General features: G+C 43.8%; 1 protein-coding gene across 4 annotated transcripts in view; it reads left to right on the forward strand.

Annotated features, from left to right (window-relative positions):
* Nucleotides 1–23,658, forward strand: part of SYNJ2 (synaptojanin 2) — a 153,353-nt gene extending 129,695 nt beyond the window's left edge. For 2 of the 4 annotated variants that reach the window (XM_056567091.1, XM_056567092.1), the window contains 6 exons: nt 5,491–5,658; nt 6,936–7,067; nt 9,624–9,688; nt 10,890–10,998; nt 20,440–20,636; nt 21,902–23,658. In XM_056567091.1, coding sequence (XP_056423066.1) covers nt 5,491–5,658; nt 6,936–7,067; nt 9,624–9,688; nt 10,890–10,998; nt 20,440–20,636; nt 21,902–22,882 — 1,652 coding nt within the window. In that variant the 3' untranslated portion in view covers nt 22,883–23,658. Of the gene's footprint in view, nt 1–5,490; nt 5,659–6,935; nt 7,068–9,623; nt 9,689–10,889; nt 10,999–20,437; nt 20,637–21,901 lie in introns of those variants that run through there. The other 2 variants (XM_056567093.1, XM_056567094.1) reach the window with 2 other exon arrangements.
* Nucleotides 23,659–26,112: the final 2,454 nt, after the last annotated feature.

Consider the following 26,112-nt stretch of genomic DNA (forward strand, 5'->3'; position numbering starts at 1 on the left):
AATAAGGGGAACCTTATGGGTTTTTTTTTTTTTGCATAAATAATTAAATATAAAAAAAAAAAAACGCATAGGGTTCCCCCTATTTTTATTGTCAGCCAAATACCAACCAAGCAGCAACAGCCTGACGTTACCAGGGTGGGTGAGGACCATTGTTACTGGCCCTCCCCAGCCTAAATAACGCCAGCCTGGAACGCCTAGGCCCAGGAGCGCCATTTTTGACGCTCCGGGCCTGTTTGTAAAGGCTCTTCCCGGCACCCTTGTGGTGGTGGGTACCGGGGTAATAATCGGGAGTTAGCACTAGCTGTTTTTGTGGCTAACGCTAAGCAAAAACAGCTTCCACTACTAAGCCTGTCAAGTAAATAAATAAAAAAAATGTATTCCAAAAAAAGCCCGCGTTAACCATTTTATTAACTTTAAACAGAAAGAAAAAAAACGCTGCTCATCGATGCAGTTCACCGAATCTGAAGTAGTCCACAGGATACATGGATCTGAAATGAGAGAAAAAAAAAGAAATATAGGTTAACCCCTTAAGTTTTTCAGTTTTTGCATTTTCGTTTTTTTCCTCCTTGCCTTTAAAAAATCATAACTCTTTCAATTTTGCACCTAAAAATCCATATAATGGCGTATTTTTTGTGCCACCAATTCTACTTTGTAATGACGTCAGTCATTTTGCCCAAAAATCTACAGCGAAACGGAAAAAAAAATAATTGTGAGACAAAATTGAAAAAAAAAACGCCATTTTGTAACTTTTGGGGGCTTCCATTTCTACGTAGTACATTTTTCGGTAAAAATGACACCTTATCTTTATTCTGTAGGTCCATACGATTAAAACGATACCCTATTTATATAGGTTTGATTTTGACGTACTTCTGGAAAAAATCATAACTACATGCAGGAAAATTAATACGTTTAAAATTGTCATCTTCTGACCCCTATAACTTTTTTATTTTTCCGCGTATGGGGCGGTATGAGGGCTCATTTTTTGTGCCGTGATCTGAAGTTTTTAGCGGTACCATTTTTGCATTGATAGGACTATTTTGGACTATGGAATTTTTTTTGCGCGTACGCCATTGACCGTGCGGTTTAATTAACAATATATTTTTATAATTCGGACATTTCCGCACACGGCGATACCATATATGTTTGTTTTTATTTACACAGTTTTTTTTTTGTTTTTTTTTATGGGAAAAGGGGGGTGATTCAAACTTTTAATAGGGGAGGTGTTCCAGAATCAGGGGTCTCCTTTGCATTATGTGTGCCATAGCTAAGACTGTATTAGTACGAGATTGGAAGTCTACGAAAGTCCCTACAATATTAGATGTTATAGCCACCATCAATCTCACATGCTCCTATGAAAAAATAATCTCACTCGGTAATTCCTCCTACCAGCAGTTTGAAACTAAATGGTCCTTTTGGATATCCTCCCGATATTTCCACGCTCCTTGACCCTTCTCCTCTAACGAACCTTCCCCCTCCTTTCCTCTAACCCTTCCTCCCCTACCTCCCGCCCCTACCCTTCCGCCCCCCCCTACTACCGTCCCGATCCAGTTTCTACCCCCTCTCCCGGACCTCTCTATTACCCTCCCTGATTCCTGTCGAGTTCTACAACATCGACCTAGACCCATTGGCACTCAGCTTCCATTAGCGCCCTACTGGGTACAATATGCCTTGCGTATTATTTGCCTTTTCGCAGGTTGTGGACTTTGCACTTTCTATGGCTATATCTTACCACAGGATGGACACTAGAGATGTTACTGCATCATGCTGTTTGTTCGTTTATGTTTTTTTATTTTTCTTTGTTTGACCCTCACCGGGTGTTCCCGGCTGTCTGTGCATTATGAAACCCAATAAAAATTATTCTTGAAAAAAAATAGGGGAGGTGTTAAATGATCTTCACTTTTTTTCACTTTTTTTTTGCAGTGTTATAGCTCCCATAGGGACCTATAACACTGCACACACTGATCTTTATCATTGATCACTGGTTTCTCATAGGAAACCAGTGATCGATGATTCTGCTGCTTGACTGCTCATGCCTGGATCTCAGGCACTGAGCAGTCATTCGGCGATCGGACAGCGAGGAGGCAGATAGGGGCCCTCCCACTGTCTTGTAAGCTGTTCGGGATGCCGCGATTTCGCCACGGCTATCCCGAACAGCTCCCTGAGCTAACCGGCATGCTTTCACTTTCACTTTAGACGCGGCGTTCAACTTTGAACGCCGCGTCTAAAGGGTTAATAGCACGCGGCACCGCGATCAATGCCGCGCGCTATTAGCCACAGGTCCCGGCCGTTGTTAGAGGCCAGGCCCGACCCGCTATGACATAACGTTACCTCATGGGTCCTGAACAGGTTAATATATTTGTCACCCGCCCATGCATCTCCTGTGCCACACTACTACAACTCCCAGCATGCCCTTACAGTAAGGACATGCTGGGAGTTGTAGTCATGTGGTGTGGGAGATGTGCGGGCGAGTGACAAGCTTGACACCTACCCCCCCCCCCCCCCCCCCTTACAGTAAGGACTTGCTGGGAGTTGTAGTTGTGCGGCAGGGGGCAGGTGACAAGCTTGTCACGCGCCCCACAACTACAACTCCCAGCAAGTCCTTACTGTAAGTAAACGCTGGGAGTTGTAGTTGTGCAAGCCAGGGAAGCAGGCGGTAATGTGCTCCGCTCCCTGGCCGGTGGTGATCAGAAAATCACTGTCTAATTTCATATTTCTCGAGAAATTTGAAATGACAGTAAACTCTGCGGCGCCGCAGCAAAGGGAGCTCGGCTGACCGAACACTGCAGCCACCCGGGACTCCCGCAGCCGGGCTGGGAGGTGTGCAGGAGCCATCCCTGCCATCCCTCAATGTGTACCGCAGCACAGAGAGATGGCAGGCATGGCTCCTGCACATCTCCCAGCCCATCTGCAGGAGTCCCGGGCGGCTGCAGAGTGATGCCAGCCCGGGGCTCTTTTGAACATATAATGGAGCCGCAGAGTTTTAGTCCCTACTGTAAGATCAAATTTCCCGCCAGGTCCCGTGGTTGGCTGCTCGGTCCCAGACAATCACGGGACCCAACGGGGAATGTGAAATTACATTAGGGACTCCAAAAGCTCCACGGCGCCGAGGTATGTTAAAGAAGCCCGGGCTGACATCACTCTGCAGCCGCCGGCCTCCATCTCATTCTATCCCCGCTACCCTCACTTAATGACGGGGGCACTGATTTACACCCCCCCCCCCCCCTTGTCTCCTACCCACCTGTGCCGCACATCTCCCGCACGCTACCTGCTACAAGACTACAACTCCAAGCATGCCCTCACTGTAAGGGCATGCTGGGAGTTGTAGTTTTATAACAGGTAGCAGACAGGTGGGAGATGTGCGGCGCGGGCGGGTGGGAGACAAGGTGGGGATGTAAATCGGTGTGAACTGTGATCAGGTAGTCAGAAAAGCAGAAACATAAGCAAGGTTCAAGCTGGTGTAAATTCCTGGAGTTTTTTAATCCGATGCGCCTAGATCTGTGACACATTGATAAATCAGGGTGCACAGAAAAGTGAAAAACGTCTACGTGAGCAAGATGTCAAGATGAGTGATGGGATGTAAACAAAAAAAGTTGCAAATAAGCGGAGTTGTGCCAAACATACAGGAAAATAAGCTCTACAAACTTTGATAAATCTGGGCCATAGTCTTTTTGAAGCTCTCCACAAGTGGTTCTTAGACAACTCTTTTTTGATTATTGTTTTCACTCTGTCAGAAATCTGGTTGAGGCAAATTGTTGATGAAATTGTCTTTTCACATCTGTATTATGGCCCCAACAGTGCTCCCTGGAACATTCAGAAACATAGAAATTTGTCTGTAACCAAAACAATCGTTCTGTTTTGCCATAATTAGGTTGCAAAGGTCTTAAAGGGGTACTCCACTGTAAACATCTTATCCCGTATCCAAAGGATAGGGGATAAGATGTTAGATCGCGGGGGTCCTGACCCTGGGATTCCCCGCGATCTCCGGGCCGGCAGCGGTGGCATCCAGAACATGGAAGCTTGCAGCTTCCACGTCCCCTCCATTCATGTCTATGGGAGGGGGGGGGGTGACGGCTAGTACATAGCCATCATGCCTCCTCCCATAGACGTAAATGGAGGGGACGTGGCGGCCGGCAGGGATGTTTACAAAGAAAGCGCTTAGCTTTTATCCATCTTGAGATGTCTTGTGTGACACCTTAGCAATGAGAACCTTTTTTTGTAGGCAATCAGTTGGTACTGACCCAGCTGATACTAATTTGCGCTGACAAGGGTCTGGATTGCTTTTTAATTACTGATAGATACAGCTGTTGCCTTGGCTATCCATGCCTTTTCTCCTCTCCCTTTCTTGATGTGTTCAATACTTTTTTCCCTTTGTCATTTCACATTATTACACAAAACTTAATTTCTGAGCTTTATTTATTTATTTATTTATTTTTGTTTCTTTGTATGGATTACTCGGGTTGTTACCAACATCTGGCAAAAAAAGTCACTAGCACCAATAAAAAATACATTTAGTGAGAAAAATGGTGATATGTTAAATACTTTTTTCAACCAATGCATTTCATTATTATATACAACAGATCTGAGAGTAAAATTTACCTTACTAGCCATTATTTAGTTTAGTTTATTTACGGTATTTAGTTTTAGTTTATTAAGTGTTCGTGTAGCCAGCATTGCTGACGTGTTCCCAGCCAATGGCCCTAGAGCACTCTTTGCTCTGCCTACTGAATATGCTTGCTTAAGCTATTATTACATTAAGGGCGTTTTTCAAATTCCCATCTTAAAAGAAAAGATTGTTCATATTTCAAAGCATACATCAAGCCTTTATACAGTGCAGTAAGGTACTATTGTGGAATACCACTTAGGCTACTAATCTATGCCAAGTTATTGTGCTTAGTTTCATGAATCACAGCCCATTTAGTGTGTTTCTGTTGTTTACAGTGGAGGGAATTCATCAAGAGTGATGTAGGGGAACGTCTTTTAAAAAAAAATAAAAAAAAACATTAATTCATGTGTTGGAAACTGTGCACCTTCACCATATTTATTACATGGTGCAGGGCATGTGATAAATCTGGTTCTGATCACATTTCTTCAGTACTGCACTTTGTATGGTGATTCCTCTGCGACTTTTAATCCCATGCGACAAAATGTGCGACTTTTTAATAATGCCATTTGCAGTCAGTTTTGTAAGCAGAGTCATGGCTGGTGTAGATTTGGTTAAGCGCAGTTGCGATAAAAGATGCGACAAACTGAAAAGTCACACATGATATATTCCTGACCACTGCATGATATCAACTGAAATCACGACTTGGTATGTTCTTTTAAAAAAAAAAATTAAAACCTTCTAAAGCAAATGTCGCAATGAAAAGTCTTAAAGCAGCATCTGAGACAAATGTACACCACAAAACCAGGGTAAAACCAATGATAAATTCCCCCCAGTATGTACTGTATATCCTTTTTGCAACTCCTCACGATTCTTGATTCTGGCTTAAGGTGACTTACTGGACGATGACTCTGATTACGTGCTGCCTCGCCACCTAGTGACTGACAGATCAGCAACTGATGATGTGTCCCATGGGAATGGACAGCTGTGTACAGCACAAGCACCTGGATCAAGTAAAGCCTCTAGTGCTAGTCCAAAGAAACCACATTCATTTAAAGGTATACAGGCTGCCATTTATTTTAACGCTTTGTTGCCAAAAAGTATAATTGCAAGAAGGAAATGCAAACGGTCTATGAAAGACACAAGTTTATATGTAAAATCCATGCCCTTCACAAAACACAAATTATACACTAAATTCAATGACCTACCTGTGGGTTGTCTTTAAAGGGGTATTCCGGGCAAAAACATCTTATCCCCTATCGAAAGGATAGGGGATAAGATGTCTGATCGCGGGGGCCCGCCGCTTGGACCCCTGCGATCTCCCTGCAACAGCCCGCATTCTATGCGTAGCTGCGTCTGAAGTTTCGGAAACCGCCGGGCTTCCGAGACAGGGACGTGACGTCACGCCCCCTCCATTCATTTCTATGGGAGGGGGCGTAACGGCCGCAACGCCCCCTCCCATGGACATGAATGGAGGGGGTGTGGCGTGACGTCATGTCCCCGTCTCGGAAGCCCGGCAATTTCCGAAACTTCAGACGCAGCTACGCATAGAATGCGGCCTGCTGCACGGAGATCGTGGGGGTCCCAGCTGCATGTCCCCGCCATCAGACATGTTATCCCCTATCCTTTTCGATAGGGGAGAAGATGTTTTTGCCCGGAATACCCCTTTAATGTCTTGAAGGTATGAGTGGGGTCAGTACTTTTAATTCCTGTTGATTGTTTTTTTTTTTTTTTTCCTGGATTACACAAATGACAATGGCATCCAGATACTTACCACTTGTGTAAAAAAACTAGAGAATTTTAAACTGAATCCCAACCTCATCACAGTTGTTTATTGTGTAAAAGCAGCTCTAAGATGCCTACTATTACAAAGTTAGCCTGTCACTGGCTCTTGGTTCTGGAACACAGGGGGTCCTGGGAAGAGGACTATGATATTCATATACCTTGCACTTATAGTCAAATTGTCATGTATGCCTCTTCTGTTCATAATTGGCATTAAACTGTCTAAGTTGCAGACCCCACCTTTATTTTGCATATGATATTATCAAGAGACTTGTCAGAATGCCCTGCACACATCTCAGTTATAACTTGTGTGTTATGAACATCATGGCCAAAAAGCCATATAGAAGCAGTGTTTTTACACTAATGGTGAGCGAAACATTTAGCGTCAACATATAAAAAAAAAATACAATAGAGCGAAAATATTCCTGCCTCTCACTGTGTTCTTATCTTTCTCCTAAACATGTAATTTACGTGTAAACTGTTTTTAATGACCTCCCGTGTAAATGGGCAAAAGAAAACCATGCATAATCTTATTGCAATTTTTTTTTCTTAGATGATGCAGATTTGTTGGCTTTAAAAAGAGAGCTACAGGATGTTGGGGAGGTGCGCTCACGCTCCCCTAGCAGATCACTATCTGTTCCCAACAGGCCCCGATCACGTCCACCACAGAGACCACCACCTCCAAGTAAGAGACCTTTATATAGCACAAATAAATTTCATAAATGTATGATTGTATGATCTGAATCATGAAATAGAGATGAAGCCACGAATATTACACATACTGAAATTACTTGTGTAATAAAGATAGTAACATGTATCTGTGTGACCGACCAGAACATGATTCATTTGTGGAGTAAGGGCAAAAAAAAAAGGACTGTTTTAATATTCCTCCTTGTTCCCCCTTATAACTTCACTTTTTATTCACAATCCCCACCTAATGAACAAGTAGTCGGCTACAGAATCCTAGCCAAGGACTAGTGTAAAAAGACTTGGAGAATAAAAATTTGTTCAAATTTGGGGGCAGATCCAAGTCCTTTTTTTTTTTCTCCCCTGTCCCTGCCTATTGCCCATCTATCCATAACCCCCTCCCTGCTTTTAATTTTTTTTTTTTACTATATTAAAAATGCTTTTTTGTCTGCCTGGTAGTGTGCTCACTACCAGGCAGACTTCCCCAGCAGGCACAACCTCACTGATGCCTGCTGAGGGGGCAAACTTCTGCCCTTAGTTCATCTACACAGGATGCCTCCAGCTGTTTCACCACTACAACTCCCAGCTTGCCCTGACACCTGTTGGCTGTCAGGGCATGCTTGGAGTTTTAGTAGTGAAACAGCTGGAGGCACCCTGTGTTGAAAACAATAAGTCAGGGCCATTGGCAGCAGCAGCGGCGATGTGCGGGAGGAGTGGCCAGGGAGCCAATGCACTCGCTCCCGTCTGTCTGATTGACAGGCAGGGAGCAAGCGCAGGCTGAATGATTTCGGACCGATTGCCCGGCCGGCATCGGTCCGAATTCAGGCGTGTCGTCACGCCAGCCTGCAGCCGGCCACTAGGAGGGAGACCCCTAGTGGACGGTTTTCAAACGTAAATTAAAAGGTTTTAATAAAAAATAAAAAAAATTATGAAAATATATTAGAGATATGTTGTAGTACATATGTACTACAACATATAAAAAAAATGTTGATGACAGTGCCCATTTAATATTAAAACTTAAATAAATTTGAATGCCTTAAATAATCCATAGTTTTCTTAGACTGCTGGAGAGTAGTGTGTGTTGGGAAAAATGTTTAATCTTTTGCAACCTGAGTGGATGTGAGTGTAAAATTAAGTGAGGGAAAATATACCCCTTACAGCTGTCATGTCATGGGGAAAAAAAAAAACGGGCGGATTTACTTGTGAACTCGCATTGAGTTTTTCCACGGCAAGTTTTTCCTATGGGGACGGGCTCTCCCAAGCAAATTTTCAGCAGCAGAGTTATTGCTGCGGAAATTCCGGCGCAGACCCCATTGAAGTCAATAGGGTTTGCAGCAGATTTTCCTCATCGGAAATTCCGCTGCTGAAAATTTTCTGCGAACAGCCTGCGGAGACCCACCCCCATTCAAACGTGCAGCAGGAAACACACTGTGAGTTCGCAACCAAATCCTCCTGTTTGTACCCTTAAATAGGAAACTTAAGATCAGCTGTCCATTTTTTTTCTTTACACATCTCTTTAAAACTGATAAAACCAATAAAAATGAACCATTTTTTGTTAGTTTTATTTTGTGAATCTAGCCTTGGTCAGTTGCAAGCTTTTGATTAAACAGTTTGATGTCAAGCAGGATGGTTCTACAAGATCCAGTTTTTTTAACAACACAGAAAAATTTGTCTCAGCTGTTCTGTCTGAAAAAAAACTGCTCCGAACCGAAACCAACACTTATCTATGACAAGCTCAAAAACCTATCAATTCGTCATTGGATCTCTATAAAAAAAAAAGGTTTAGAAAGTACAGGAAAACTTGATAAGAACATTGTCTAAATGCTCCCATACACTATAGTGAAAACTCAGCTGACCCCTCCAACTTTGGGGAGACTGACTCCCTGATTCATATGGAGGGTTCTCAACTCTGTCAGATGATGATAGAAAAGGGGGAAGAGTCTTGTACAGTGGTCTTCAACCTGTGGACCTCCAGATGTTGCAAAACTACAACTCCCAGCATGCTGGGAGTTGTAGTTTTGCAACATCTGGAGTTCCACAGATTGAAGACCACTGGTCTAGTAGATTTCAACTCTCCGACCATTTTGTTTTTAAGTAAGCCATTGCCAGAGGTGACTGGCAGTGGTTACCTCCACTCTCCCCATTTACTATGTGAGTATGGGGTGAACATTTGTTCCCCTTAGCCCACCCAACAGCAGAGGGGGACAGACAAGTGTTCTCTGCTCCATATGTTTTCTTTTGTGTTAGAAACTTGCAACCTGTAAGGATCGACAGAGGGGGAGATTTTTCAAAACCTGTGCAGAAGAAAACTTGCCCAGTTGCCCATAGCAACCAATCAGATTTCTTCTTTCATTTTTCACAGGCCTTCATAAAACTGAAAGCAGCAAGCTGATTGGTTGCCATGGGCAACTGGGCAAGTTTTCCTCTGCACAGTTTTTGATAAATCTCCATTACAAAAAGGTCTCTCTTCCAAGTTTCCAGCAGATTAAATTTAATGTAATAGAAAAATAGATTTTATGAGGTAACCTTGTTGAATTTTATTTTTGTTTTTCAGAAAACAGCATTCCAACATCAGTACAGCCGTCAGTTAAGCTTCTCCCTGGTGCACCGCAAAATCCTGTGAGTCTTTATCTGTCTGGGTTATTAATTTATTACTAAAAATGGTGTTTTAGATAAGCTATTCATTTATTTTCATAGGTCCAACATGTTGTACAGAATATTTTTCATAATAATGATCTATTAGAAGGTTCAATAGGTGCTGTATAAATCTGTACACAGTGAGCTTCTCAGATTAGTTGCTGGTCAGATTTTTATCATGTATGTCTATGGTTGTGTGCAAAATTGTCTTAAACGATGGACATTAACTTTGAAGGAAACCTCTCACCTGTGTTAAAGAAAAGAGTACAATGAAACAGGTGTAGGGAGCGTGATCCTGACACATTAATATTTACTCTGATTTCTCTGAAAAGCTAAAGCATTTGATAGTTTAGAAATGCTGCTCGGACCCAGATAAGAAGTCTCAGCCAGCCCTAAGTGAGGGGTATTTCCCTGTCTGTGTATAGTGAAAGAGGCATCACTCCCCAATAACTGGGTGGAGAGCAGTTGCTGGAACCCGCCCCAACGACTTGTTACCTAGGTCCTTTCGTAGTATGACTTCTCTGAAGACCCAGAGCATTTTAGAGTAAATCATTAGTGTGTCAGGATCACGCTCCTTGCACCTGTTTCATGCTGCCCACAGTTTGTGCTTCATAAAGCAGGTGACAAAATTAATGTAAAGCTTTAAAGGGGTTCCCCCTGCTTCCGGAGTTCCGCTCCCCAGCGTCCAGAAGTTTATTGTTCCGAACGCTGTGTGCGGGCTTCAGTGTTCAGGGCCGCCTCTCGTGACGTCACGCCCGCCCCCTCAACGAAAGTCTATGGGAAGGGGGCACGACGGCCGTCACCATCACCCCTTCCCATAGACTTTCGTTGAGGGGGGTGGGCGTGACGTCACGAGGGGCGGCCCTGAACACGGAAGCCCGCACACAGCATTCAGAACAATAAACTTCCGGACGCTGGGGAGCGGTGTACCCCTTTAACTTCAAAATTTGTATTACTTGGTATTCTTAATGTAGGAGTATAGAAAAAGTTGTATTTCTCTTTTTTTTCATTTTTATTTATTTTTTGTTACTGTCCATCACTGCAGAGGGCAGATGTAGTTGCTACCCTCCAAAAAGTCTAACTGGGGCAACTAAGGAAACTACCTTTTTTGTATTAATAAAAACATTCAGTTACATTCTGTCTAGAAATTCTGAAAACTAAATGTTTTACATTTTCTTCGTAGCCAAAGGACAAATCTGGAATTAGCAAACCTTACAATGTAAAACAGATTAAAACTACGACTGCACAAGAAGCAGAAGAAACCATTAAATGGCTCATGGAGTCCAAAAAAGGTGAAGAATGGATTTAGTAACTTGTGTGTGATGTAACATACAGGAAGTATGGAGCTACTTACACTGTCATTTTAATACTTTAAAAAAAAAAATTTGATATGTCTGGCTAAATAGACCTCTGCTGATCGCTAGAACAAGGTGGAAGAAGCGCTAGGCTAAGCTCTTCTTTCTTCATCTTCGTAAGGGTAAATTCATAAGTGGCAGAAAGTGTGGATTTTTACAGGTAAAGTCCTCAAAACAATACAGTAGCAGACAGCTAAATGACCTCAAAAGTGTACCTGTCATTAACAAAAACATTTGCTATGATATAGATAATACTAGTATATGTATATCTGTAATATACATTGATTATAAAATCTTTATATTTGGGGGGGGGGGGTGGTGGCTTGCGCTGAAGGAGATGCCCGTCTGATCTGTGGGCTCCCGCTCCCTGAGGCCCTAAATGAATTGTAATTTACTGTGACCCATGACCATCTGATAGGGAGAACCTGTCGCCGTCTGCCAAAACAACCCCCCACTCCTAGGCTGTCTTCTACTCCTCCTGGAGGTATTGCATGCTACTTCCAGGCCTCCCAGACTGTGGGCCACCCGCCCACCGTTACAGGCCCTGCTTCCAGCCTCAGGTCCCACTCGGCTGGTGCGCCTCCTCCAGACAAGGTCCTGCACTCTGAAGACTCCCTACCTCCTCCGGCTTGAGAATGGACGGCTCCTCTGCTATCCGCTGCCTCTCCTCAAGCTCTGGGTGCCACGTCCTCTGCTCTCTCCCTGTTGAGCGGCCGCTATCTTCCCCTCCGCACTCCCCGCCTGAGGTCTCCGCTGCATTGCTCCCTGGTAGCTCACAATGGGCTCCCTCACCGGCTTCAGGCTGCCTTCAGGTATCTGGCTCATCTGCTTTGGCCACGGCTGTGGCGAGTCCTGCGGCTGCCTTCTGCTCAGGGGTTAATGGGTGTCTCTCCACCTGATTGCTTTCCACCATCCTGTGCTGCCATAGTGGGAAGCTCCCCGGCCTCTACCTACTCCATCCCTCCTGTTCCTCTTGCCTCACTCTACCCTGACCCCCCGGTTTGTCGCCCACATCCCCTCAGCATACCTGTGGACTGGCCATCTTTATCTGGTTTATTTGGGGGTCCGTTTACCATCCCTCTAAATGCTCTCCCAAGTCTCAAAGTTTGATGTCCTCGGGTCGACACAATACAGGGGCCCCCTCTCTCCTTACATCAGAAGGGCCCTGTACCCTCTGTTGGGTCCACCTCTTCTCCTTTCCCTATGGGATCCAGGTTACCCTAAGATGCCCTTGCGGAGGATGATTTGGCCTGCTCTGGAGTCCCTGCAGTGTCTCCTGCACCCCATGATTGGAGCCAACTTCTTTCACAAATACCCATGGAGGAGGACTTTTGTTCCTTGATATCTGAAGTTAGATACCTGCCGGACTGAAATCTCAGCGCATCGCCAGGACTGTATCAGAGAGAGTTTAGGAGCTGGAGGGGGCGCATGATTGTACAAGAGCTTATATTGCCCGATTGCAGTCCACTGTTGCTTCACATGTGGGTTACATGCGCAATCACTACTACCATCAGGTGAGCAGCCACCTAAAAGCTCCGCGGGGTTGCCCCCCCACTCACCACTCTCTGTACCCCTGGGTAATACACGAGGCGCTGTCCGTCGGTCTTTTTTCTTTTCTCCACAGAATCTTCATCACAGGCCGTTCGCAGTAACGTGCCAGAAGAGTCTTTCTGCTCATGACCGAGGCGACCGTGACTACCCTACCCTCATTCGCCACAATGGACCTCAAGAATACAAGATTGAATAAAAGATCCATGATGTTCAACACCTTTGTGTCTTCCACACACCCCACAGGAACAATGATGCATTCCTCTGATTCCCCAGGTACTGTGCCTCCTAATGATCTCGAACAAATGAAAAAATTGTTCTTTGAACTAGAAAAACTGACAGCAGAAGAAACACACCACCAACTCGACAATGCCTTTCTCAAGGTTTATTTGACTGAGAAAATTGTTCCCAGGGGCCTTAGAGGAAGACGCATTGCATCCTTCAAAGAGGACACCACCTTCTCTAGTAAATGGGAAAATGCTTTGAATATCTGCTCTACCACGTTATTACAACTATTATCTGAAAAAAGGGACTCAGTTGTAGAGCTTATATCGGACAAACTTGATCACTGCATTTTTTCGTTATCCAAGTTCCAACACTTACCCGAATATACTGAGTGGCAGTCGTCCCACAATGAGAAGACGAGTAAATTAGAACAAGAAATTCTGCAAAAGAAACTCGCCAAACTCAAAAGAGATAGGGACGACTACCAACATAACAACATCAAATACTGTCTGAAAACCATCACACCAATTGATACCAAACACTCCCGCAATAGATTTCCCCCCCACCGCCAGCATAACAACGTCAAAACCTTCAAACCCTCCAATAAAACTGTCTCAACGATCCAACATCTCTTTGCAGAAACCACACCCAGTCTGGCTCCTCCTCCCCTCCCCCCGCAAGAACTCATCGATTTCATTAACTCATGCTCCACACATCCCTCCACACAGGAACCCTCTAACCATCTTCCATCTGGTTGTTTCTCGGGATCCGAGTCTGAATCCCTCCTTGAGGATTCCCTCCTCACTGTCCACATCACTACTCCACCAGATACCAGCAACCACCGACTAGCATTTTTTACTCCCCTTGATCATCTTCCCACATACCCCCAGCAAGTGCCTACCAAGACCATTCCAGACATGGACTTATCTTTACCATACAACCAACACAATCACACGTTTTTTTTAGACCTCCCCCGCAAGATAAAGATACCACCGCCGCCATTGCAAACACCAACTACGATCGAACAAGTGGATATAGCCCCCCCCCCCAGGGGGAAAAAGAAAAAACCTCAGAGACGGGGATGCAGGGGAGGTCGGAAGAGAAGCATGGATAGACCAGAGAAAGAAGAAAAACAAACCACACAGGGACCCACAAATATATAGACTGTCAAAATATTCAATATTTCCACATATATCTTAAATGACATTGAGAACAAAATCCTCAAAAGAGGCTTATCTTTTTGCCCCACTGGAAAATCTAGTAGCTTCGACTTATTTATTGATCTCAATAGTTTTGTTAGAAAACTATGAAACTTTTTTTAACATTAAAGGGGAACCCGGGGTCGAGTCTAACCCCACCACTATCAACAACTCCACAGAGCCAGCCCCAATCCATACTGAACTAAAACCTAAGTCCAAATTTTACCCACTCCAATCTAGAGAGAGCTACCTTGACACTTTTCTAAGTATGGTCGCCAGTGACCTAGGAAAAACTGACCAAGAATAACACCCTGCATTCGAACAACCTATCACGTATTGAACAACAAACCCTTAAACTATCTGACAACCACGACATTGTCATCCGCCCAGCAGATAGAGGAGGAGGAGTCATTCTAAACACAGTGGACTACATCAAGGAAGCCAACAGACCACTTAATGATCCGAAATTTTACAAAACACTCTCCTCGGACCCAACCAAATCATACACGGAGGAACTTAAGAACTTGGTTAATGAAGGTTTCCAAACAGGTGTTTTAAATAAATCCAAGAAAGACTTTATCCTCATACAGGAACCTGCCATGCTCACCTTCTACCTTCTACCTTCTACCGATAATCCACCAGGTCGACCCATAGTGTCTGGTATTGGTTCTGTATCTTCCAATTTGTCTCATTACTTAGATTTACTGTTGCATAAATACGTTTTTAAGCTAAAATCACACCTAAAGGATACCACCGATTTTATCTCCTCAATTTTAAAAGTGGAATCGAAAAATGAATGCACTCTGGTCACGATGGATATCACCTCCCTCTATACTGTTATTGACCATGACCTGGGGATAAATGCAGTAGCCCACTATTTAAATGGTGACCCAGACCTCCCCATCACATCGTGATTTTATCCTAAAAGGGCTCCGCTATATTTTAACACATAACTACTTTGAATTTCAAAAACATATTTATGCACAGCATACAGGCACCGCTATGGGCTCGCGAGTGGCACCTAGCTTCGCGAATTTGTTTGTAGGCCTGTTTGAGGAAGCTTCTATTTATTCTCATCATTTATTCCAACACTGTGTTTATTTTAAGCGTTTTATTAATGATATATTTTTTATCTGGAACGGTTCCACCATTTTATTTGATGAATTTTTATCTTCTCTTAATAATAAAACCTGGGGACTTCATTTTACACAGAGTGTTTTTAACCCCTTAAGGACCAAGCCCATTTTCACCTTAAGGACCAGAGCGTTTTTTTGCACATCTGACCACTGTCACTTTAAGCATTAATAACTCAGGGATGCTTTTACTTATGAATTTGATTCTGAGATTGTTTTTTCGTGACATATTCTACTTTAACATAGCAGTAAAATTTTGACCATACTTGCATCATTTCTTCGTGAAAAATTCCAAAATTTCATAAAAAATTAGAAAATTTAGCAATTTTCGAACTTTGAAACTCTCTGCTTGTAAGGAACATAGACATACCAAATAAATTATATACTGATTCACATATACAATATGTCTACTTTATATTTGCATCATAAAGTTGACCTGTTTTTACTTTTGGAAGACATCAGAGGGCTTCAAAGTTCAGCAGCAATTTTCTAATTTTTCACAAAACTTTCTAAATCTAAATTTTTCAGGGACCAGTTCAGGTTTGAAGTCGATTTGAAGTGCCTTCTTATTAGAAATACCACACAAATGACCCCATTATAAAAACTGCACCCCTTAACGTATTCAAAATGACATTCAGTAAGTGTGTTAACCCTTTAGGTGTTTCACAGGAATAGTAGGAAAGTGAAGGAGAAAATTCAAAATCTGCATTTTTTTACACTCGCATGTTCTTGTTGACCCAGTTTTTGTATTTTTATAAGGGGTAAAATGAGAGAAATCCCCCCCCAAAATTTGTAACGCAATTTCTCTCGAGTAAGGAAATACCCCATATGTGTATGTAAAATGTTCGATCGGCGCAGTAGAGGGCTCAGAAGGGAAGGAGCGACAATGGGATTTTGGAGAGTGAATTTTTCTGAAATGGTTTTTGGGGGCATGTCACATTTAGGAAGCCCCTATGGTGCCAGAACAGCAAAAAAAAAAAATCCACATGGCATACTATTATGGAAACTACACCCCTCAAGGAAGGTAACAAGGGGTACAGTGAGCCTTAAGACCCCACAGGTTTTTGACGACTTTTCGTTAAAGTCGGATGTGTAAATGATTTTTTTTTTTCACTAAAATGCTGGTTTTCCCCAAAATTTTACATTTTTACAAGGGGTAATAGGAGAAAAAGCCCCCCAAAATTTGTTAGGCAATTTCTCCTGAGTACGAAAATACCCCATATGTGGCCCTAAACTGTTGCCTTGAAATACGACAGGGCTCTGAAGTGAGAGAGCGCCATTCGCATTTGAGGACTAAATAAGGGATTTGCATAAGGACTGAACCGAATGCAGGAATGACACTTGCCTCCGATACCAAAAATACCCTATGGCAGTGTTTCCCAAACAGGGTGCCTCCAGCTGTTGCAAAACTTCCAGCATGCCTGGAAAGTCAATCGCTGTCCGGCAATACTGGGAGTTGTCTTGCAACAGCTGGAAGCTCCGTTTTGAAAAGTGCCATACGAGAGATTTTTTATTTGGGGGGGGGGCTGTGTAGGGGTATGTGTATGTAGCGTTTTACCTTTTATTTTGTGTAATGTAGTATAGTGTGGTGTTTTTAGGGTACACTCACACGGCCGGGGTCTACAGCGAGCTTCCCGCTGGGAGTTTGAGCTGCAGCGGAAAACTTGCTGCATCTCAAACTTGTAGCAAGAAGCTCGCTGTAGACCCCGGCCCGATCTCTGGTAACTTTCTCACTGCTCTTCAGGGCCTTTACTCCTCTCCTACTGCTTCCCTCAAACTCCCATACACCTCTTCCCCGGCTTTCCCAATTTATAACGGAACTAGACAGGGATGTCTGTTGTACCCCCCCCACCCCCGATTTTTGCTTTGTGTATTGAACTGCTTGCTGTTATGATCCAGGGGGACATCGGACATCTCTGGGGTTGCCTTGCATTATAGGGAGTTTAAGATTTGCCTCTTTGCAGATGACAACGTTCTCACTCTCACCCTTCCTTTACTCTCTCACCCTTCCTTTACTCTCTCACTCTCAACCTTCCTTTGCTCTTTCTCTATTATTTGTATAGGGTCCTCAACTCATATAGCGTGGTGTCTGGGTGTAAGGTTAAATGCCATCTGTGGCCGAAAACAACTTATCCCCTATCCGCAGGATAGAGGATAAGTGTTTGATCGCAAGGGGGCCAACCTCTGGGAACCCCCACCCCCAGCGATCTCCTGCATGGGGCCACGGCTCTACCGTGCAGGAGGCATGCCGGCCGCAGCGTAACGTCGCAGCCCGCACGCCTCCTCCTGGTTGGACTTGATGGACGTATTTCTTTTTTCAACCATACTAACTATGTAACTAACTATGTAGTTCTATGGGAGAGGCGGGGAGGCAGCTTAGAGATTTTTCTTACTCACGCTATACTTCACTCTACTCTACAAATTTTCTTCCCATCTTTCGAGAGTTGAGGGCCTTGGAGAAGTGGAGGTCTCAATAGATCTCTCTTTTTTTGGGCGCATTGTGGCAGTGAAAATGACTATTCTTCCCAAATTGCTCTATTTTTTTTGAGACCCTTTCTGTCCATGTTCCTCTTGCTGTTCTTCGTTATTTCCAATCGGCCATTTTCTGCTTTATCTGGGATGCCAAACTTCATCTTGTGATGACTGTTATGATGGCTAGTCACTCTGTGGGGGGGCCTGGCAGTCCCTGATGAGTACTATTGGGCAACCCACCTGCGTCATCTGGCTGCATGGTCTGCCTATCATGCTTACAGTAGATGAATGGAATCGGAGAAATTGTGGTTTTCTCCTGTCTATCCAACCCCCCCCCCCCCCCCCTTTAGTTTCTCTAGGCCCCCTTTTGGCTCCTATGTCATTCTCTCGCTATATCTGGGGTACTGCTCTAGGAAATTCGGGCTCTTCTCTCTTCTGTCTACCACCCTGATTTTTCATTGGGTCTGACTTTTGGCATGGTGACGGAGTGGGGCTCCAGGGGCCTGTTATGTTGGGCTAATGTTGTCGATCCCCTCTCTCGTACTCTTCTGTCCTTTGATCAACTTGTATCCCGTAATGGCCTTCCCTCCTCCGAACGGCTCAATTATCTACAGCTTAGTCACTTCATGTCCTCTACCTTGGGGTCCACAACTGTTTCTCTTCCTACTGGGTTTGAGCGACCTGTGCCGTCAGGGCCCTCAGGTTAAAGGGCTATTATCTGGCATTAACTCTATACTTAATGCCCCCCCCCCCCCCCCGATGGTGTTGCCCCGTCCCGTTGGGAGGAGGTCTTGAATGCTACTTTGACTCTTCCTCAGTGGAAGCTTATCTGGGAAAGGGCTTCTAAGGCTTCCATTTGCATAGCGTATAAGGAGACTCCATTTAAGAGGATCATGGGATGGTACCATACACCAGAACTGCTGAATAAGCTTAATCCAACCATACCTCCTCAATGCTGGGTTTGGGCTCTGTTTTTCATATTTTCTGGACTTGCCCGCGTATGCTGGATTTATGTCGCATGGTGCAGCGTTTGATTCATACTGTTCTGGGTGTGATGGTCCCCTTGGATCCTTTGACGTATCTTCGCCATCTTTCCTACAGGGCGCTAAGAGACCCTGTAAACAATTTTTTTCATATTCTATTGGCTACTATGACCCTTATAGCTAAGTGTTGGAAGAGGACTCTCCCTCCCTCTGAGGACGAACTAGTTGCACGCATTCCTGAGATTTGGTCTCTTGAGTCTCTTACTGCCTCTCTCAATAACTCTGTACCCTAGTTTCTCTCTGTCTTGTAACCGTGGGACTGTTTCTCTGACCGCCTACCTCCTTGACTTTTCTCTTGTTCCTGCTTTACTTCTCTTCTGTTTTTCTCCCGTCTTTTTCCCCTTCTTTTCCTATTTTTTTCTCCTCTCCCCCCTTTCCCCCTTGTTTCTTGTTGTATATGATGTTTCTTACGTTTTTTGTTGCCCAGAAGGGCTTTTTGAGCATTTATGATGATAATAGCTACACTGTGAATGCAGGTCTTGTAGCTGTTTATTCTGAGACCATTTGATTATGCTTTTGTACAGCATAACTTTTATTTGAGCTTAGGCCCTTTGGACCCTGTTTTAACCATTGTGTTCTTCTCCATATTTTGTAATGTAAAATGTTTCTATAAAAATTTACAGTTGGAAAAAAAAAAACCTGTCTCTTTTGGTGAAAAAATCTGTCACTGCAGCTTTTGCTTGTGTGTCTCTATGAGGAGTCCAAATACAGGAAGTGAGGGCAGGGCTCTGTGCAGGTTCCTGGCTTGTCAATCATCCTGCTGTGTGAGCAGGGGGGGGGGGGGTCACAGAGCCCTTGGCTGTCCCCGGTGCGCAGGGCCCTTGGCTGTCCCCGGTGCGCAGGGCCCTTGGCTGTCCCCGGTGCGCAGGGCCCTTGGCTGTCCCCGGTGCGCAGGGCCCTTGGCTGTCCCCGGTGCGCAGGGCCCTTGGCTGTCCCCGGTGCGCAGGGCCCTTGGCTGTCCCCGGTGCGCAGGGCCCTTGGCTGTCCCCGGTGCGCAGGGCCCTTGGCTGTCCCCGGTGCGCAGGGCCCTTGGCTGTCCCCGGTGCGCAGGGCCCTTGGCTGTCCCCGGTGCGCAGGGCCCTTGGCTGTCCCCGGTGCGCAGGGCCCTTGGCTGTCCCCGGTGCGCAGGGCCCTTGGCTGTCCCCGGTGCGCAGGGCCCTTGGCTGTCCCCGGTGCGCAGGGCCCTTGGCTGTCCCCGGTGCGCAGGGCCCTTGGCTGTCCCCGGTGCGCAGGGCCCTTGGCTGTCCCCGGTGCGCAGGGCCCTTGGCTGTCCCCGGTGCGCAGGGCCCTTGGCTGTCCCCGGTGCGCAGGGCCCTTGGCTGTCCCCGGTGCGCAGGGCCCTTGGCTGTCCCCGGTGCGCAGGGCCCTTGGCTGTCCCCGGTGCGCAGGGCCCTTGGCTGTCCCCGGTGCGCAGGGCCCTTGGCTGTCCCCGGTGCGCAGGGCCCTTGGCTGTCCCCGGTGCGCAGGGCCCTTGGCTGTCCCCGGTGCGCAGGGCCCTTGGCTGTCCCCGGTTACTTTTCAACGCAACAGTAGTGGATTTTGCAGAGGATTTGAAACACAATTTGTAGCAAAGTCAACTTTGTGACCCTTGAGGACCTAGAATAACTCGGTTTGTATAAATAACTGAAGTTGTCCTTAAAGAGGATGCCATGAAACAACAATCTAAGCAGTACTTTGTGGGTATTTGGTTCATGCTCAGATAATGTGTATCCAGTGAGAGATGTCATAATAGAAAATTCTGCTTATTATGCTTTTTAGAAAAACAAGAAGAAGATATAAAAACTGGACTCCATCGCAATGAGAGTTTTCCAAAATCAGAACCCAGATCTGTATCCATCAAGGTGTCGCATGGTCACGCACTAGATGCAGAGACCGTGCTAGTCCCACATAGACCACCTCCTAGGGTGCCTAGCTTGAGACCAGTTCCCCATCAAAGAACTACTGTCAATACTGAAGTAAGTTGTTATACTTAAATAGGTTTTTCAGTTGTATTTAAATTTTCTTATTTTTTACGCTTTGTTTTCTGTCAGTAAATGGAAAAAATTTTTGGGTTACATTTAGAGCCGGATTTAAGTGCCTCATTAGAGTTGTCCAACCACTCGGATCCCCACGATCATGAGATTGGAGGTTTTGTGGCACCAGTTAGAATGAAGTGGCTGTTGGACATGCGTGCTGCTGCTCCATTCAACTTTATAGGACTGACTGAGAGCGCTTTGTGTCATTCACAGCTGGCCTACAACTGGTGCTTAAGAATCCACCTTTGTGTTGCACACAACATGTAAACATTACATGTTCAACATATAGTGGTAGCTCTGGTGATTTACTTATTAATGCTATTTTATGTTAATGCTTAGATCACTCTCTGGCCTTATACTGCCATTGTCAGTCATATCAAGATTAAGAGCACTACGAGCTTTCAGCCTCCTGGATGTGCTTTGTAATTAGAGAAATGGTAGTGTAAACGAGCCCTAAGTTAGTCACCAGAGCTACCAGTGTACACAGATATACTCGGCAAAAAATACATTGGAATGCTATTTACATTAGGGTGTGATCCTTAGAAGTGGGATCATGAATCTAAAATATCAGTAACAAAATATCAATAATAATATCAAGTAACATTTTAAGACGCACTGTCTTCTGTTTCCTGTGGTTCTCATTTTATAGTAGGGCGTAGACTCAACCTATCACGAGTTTTTATGTCGAAGAATACATTAACACGTTGTGGATTTTTTGCAATGGATTTTAAATACATTGATTTCTTTTGGTGCAGAAACTATGCACATTTCAGGAATGTTCAGTCACTACAGATTAATTACACAAAATGTGCGGTGTTTCTGCACCAAAAAAAAAAAAAAATCAATGAGTTTTAAATATTTTGCAAAATATCACCAACAGATCCACAGCATGTGGAATGGACCCCTTAAAGTTGTCTGTACAACATGGCTTGTATGTCTGCTAGACAGTTTTTAGGATGCATTTCTTATGTATTTATTGATAATGTAGAGATGTATTACTTCCTGTCCACACAAATGAAACATTGGGTGTTCACTGTTAAGATACCAGAACAGAAAACACAGCAAAGCTTGAAGATTAGGGTATGAGCACACAGGGAATTTTTTTTTTTTTTTATTTACCATGTTGCTGTTAAACAAAGCTGTTAATAGTGACTATGACCTTTGGTAGTCTCTGTGTAATAAAGCTTTATTTTGCCTTTTAATAGGTTAATCAAGAGCCGAAAACAGAACTTACTCAACAACCTGGTGCAGTATCCCCTAAACACTTGTATCATGATGGAATCTCAGATAGTTTATTACCATTGAGACCTCCACCTAAGGTTCCTCCAAAACCTGAACCTTCTGTAAATGTAGTTGATTCCATTACCAATCCAACAGTTAAACCCAATTTGTGGAGTGATGACCTTATAATATTAGATCCTGTGGATGAGTCAACAAAAAAAGATTCCAACCACCTCCCATTAAATAAAGTGGAATCTACATCTTCACTTCTATTTATCGAAAGACCTGAATCCATAACCAATTCAGATGAAAATATTGGGCCTTGTGAAACACAGCCAGGAATGACTACATCTTCAACTTCCTTGACTGTTTCTGTGACACCTCAAAAGGAGGCAGACTCAAATGCTACAGATAATAGCGACATTCCAAAAATACGACCAGTACCAAAACCAAGAACAATACTACCCCCTCAGATGGTAAAGTCTCAGGAAATCAAGAAGAGTGATGAGAATGCTTCTACTGCTCAGACTAATGTTACATCTGGGGAGATACCCAACAGCAATTCTTTAACTCCAGCAGTTCCCCCTCGAAGAAAGAAGTCTGCTCCAGCAGCTTTCCACCTTCAGGTGTTACAAAGTATGAATAGTTTGTCTCAAAATGATGTAGTGGCAAATAAAAACAACAACAACAGTTCAACCGAAGGAGCTTTAATAAATATAGATTTTGGTTTTTTTGATACGACAAGCACAAAGGACGAAAGTAATCACCAAAACAATTTTGCTTCACTACTAGAGCCTCAAAGAAGCTGGTCTTCTGAAGGAACTGGTTTTGATGACAATGTGACATTTCAGTCCACAAGTCCTGGTACTTCAACAGAGCAGTTTACCGGTAGTGAGTTTATGTTACAAGATGAGGAAAAAAGTAATAATACAATCCCCAAAGGAAATAGTGAATCTCCATGGTGACTGCAAATATTTCGAATTTTAAAGGACTAAGAAACGTAAGAGCAGAGCTCTTTAGAACATTCTCAAATAATAAATCTATGTAAAATTGTGGTTTATTAGTACTGAAGACATTTGAATTAGTTTTATCTCTGTAGAGAGACATTTTCCTAAGGACAATAACCTTTTCATCCTGTGATCTCATTGAAGGATGCTGCAGGCAGCCTTACCTTATCTAAAATGGCAGATGCATTTGTAGTTTTAAATGTGAAAGGTACCATGAAAACTTTTATACACACACATGCACAATTGTTCTAGATTTCGAGGGACCTCTAAAGAAACATATTAAAATGTCTTTCTTTGCACTCACTGTCACAGTGGAAGTTCCTATACCATATAATGGAATGGAAAACTATACTAATAGGAACTTTGTCATGTTAAAAGTGCAGTTCAATCTGTAGTCAGCATTTTAGATGGCTGTGCCGATGGGTATACTGTTGTTTATGTGTCAGCATCTGCTTATTCTGGGCAAAGTAGTCAAGCGGGCTGTCCTACTGTGGATTCAGGGATGGTTGTCAACCACTTAATAGGGTTGCCCAGAATAAACAGATATTTAATGGGAATGTGTTATCAGATCTATTGTTTAAAATAATTTTTTTCTGTTAAACTTGTTTTAAAGAAGTTTAGGTAATTTTCATGTTCCTATTAATGTTAAAGTCTTAATTCTTGCAGTTTGACTTCCGCCATTAAAGCGCAACTGTCACCAAATTATTCCCCCCCCCCCCCCAAGACTTCTACCATGATGTTACTGTTAAAAACAAATACAATGCAGTTATACCTTTAGCTGCGCTTTTCCATACTTTATAAGCCCGATAATCTTATTTTTATGCCTATCTGACTGTTGGTCAGCAACAGTCAGATGGGCGTGGCTGGGGTTTGCAATGCCCCGCTGCTGCCACACCTATCCTTTCTACATTAGCGATGGGACCGCTGTGTCTTAGCCACACAGATTCTCAGCGCATGTGGCCCTTATGTCCCGGACTTGTGCACTGCCCAGCGTGACTTCACAGAGTGAGCACTTGCTCCGGCTGTCTGACACCTCCTTACGTGTCTGCAGTGCTAGAGGCAGGGAGCGAGCACATTCTCTGCCTTCAGTAAAAGCACAGGTGCACGAAGACATCAGGCGGCAGGAGCAAGCGCTCACTCTGTGAAGTCACGCTGGGCAGCGTGCAAGTCTGGGGCATAAGGGCTGCATGCGCTGAGGATCTGTGTGTCTAAGACAGCGGTCCCATCGCTGACATAGAAAGGATAGGATATCAGACTGTTGCTGACTATCAGCCTGAAAAGCATATTTTTATGCCAAAGTATGGAAAAGCACAGCTAAAGGTATGGCTGCATTGCATTAATTTTTAACAGTAATATTATGGTATGATATCGACCAAAGACACAGACAGACGTCCTGCACTCACCGCTTCAATTCTGGTTAGACTGTTCCCATCTCGGGCTGTACCTCTGACACGGCAGACAAGGGTGGCGTGGGGCGCTTATTGAGCTGGGCAGCTCATTGAGCTTTTGCTGGGCAACTCCTTTAATGGATAACCTGTCTATAGTATAGTAAAACAACTTACTAATATACTGTCATTAGCCATACTGTACAGATCTTCAATTATCTTCTGAGATGTATGGCTTGTAGCTGTGACATCAAGTCACAGGCTGTGAAAGCAGTCTGCTGCCCCCCCCCCCCCCCCAAATCTCCTGACTGATGAGGACCACACCATTGATGTGAAGAGGGGGAGCTTATATTAGTGCTCATTAGATTTTTTTTTTTAAGGCAGCAGGAAGCATTTCTCAGTTACAGTAGTTTCCGTTAAAACAGGCTCACTGCTGTTTTAAAAAAGGATTTTTGCTGCCTTAAAATCTAAGGGCAGTAATGTGGATAACCCCTTAAAAGGTTTTACTTTCTTTTGCTGCCCTGCTTACTCGGAAGTATACCTTCTGAGACTAAAGGGGTGCAGGTACAAAATCATGATTGCATGTTGCACGCAAATCCATGCCTGTAGGTGATGCCCAGTAGCTGCACAATGTTGCTGTGAAATTGTATAGCTTTTGGACGTAGTGTGCATCGATTTGGTACCCACCCTCTCGTTTAGGAACATATACTTCCAAGACAAGCACAGGGCAATTCTGGCCACCTGGTAAAACCTTACTTGAATGGTGTGCTGCAGTTCCCTGCCCAGTAAGTGGCTGTGAAATGGCTAAGCAGGGGTAAAACAGTTCTTAGGATGCAGCCCTATATCATTGTTGCATCCCTTTTATTCTGACCCCCCTACTGATCATATAATAATGGCATATCCTAATCCAGAACTTTACAAGATTAAGAAAATCTCTTTAACACCATTTGATTATTTTTATGTACTCTCCTTTTGCCTAAAGATTACATTTTTGTGCATGAAAATTGTTTTTTATTTGTACAGCTTACAAATGCTTTTGTGAGTAAATTGCCTGGTACAGGTTTTAAACTGAATTCCCATGTAGGCGCAACATTTCTTGTGTAAGTTTTTTAAAATATTATACGTTTTTCATGCATCAGAACCATGAAATAGTTTTGTAATAATGTAGCTCTTTAAGACCTACAGTAATTCTCATGTGTGGTGGTGATGATGATGAGAAGGGCACCACTGTTGGATCAGAATTTTATTATGAAAAGGTTTACATTGACAATACAGGCAATAGACTAGCACAACAATATATTTATAAAGATAAGGTTATCAAATGCCATCAATGTACAATGTACTGAAAAAGCACATTCCATGACGATATAATTGGTTAGCCACCTCAATTTAAATAGTATTGACTATTCCTTTAAGTGATGTTCTAGGAAGGCAGGATTCAAAATTTTTGTGTAGAATCATTTAAGAAGAATCTGTCAGCTCTATAAGATTGCTCACAGCTGCAGTCATTGTCGGATAGCTAATAAGGGAGATAAAACAAATAATTGTCTCTTAGATGATTGCTCTTTGCAAAGTTATGAAGTCATGTTTTACTTCTAAGCCTAAAAGTTGTAGAGGCCAGACAGAGCTGCAGCATCTCTGCTTTGATTCCAGCACTGATACCTGTACATCAGTCGTGATTTGTTTTATTTCCTTCTCTTATCTGCCAATGTCTGCAGCTCAGAACAGGATATAGAGCTGACAGATTTGCTCTAACTATATTGTAAAGCACAGACATGCTATATGGATAAAGACTGTTTGCCT

Source organism: Hyla sarda, chromosome 3 (assembly GCF_029499605.1).
Source record: "Hyla sarda isolate aHylSar1 chromosome 3, aHylSar1.hap1, whole genome shotgun sequence".
Classification (NCBI taxonomy): domain Eukaryota; kingdom Metazoa; phylum Chordata; class Amphibia; order Anura; family Hylidae; genus Hyla; species Hyla sarda.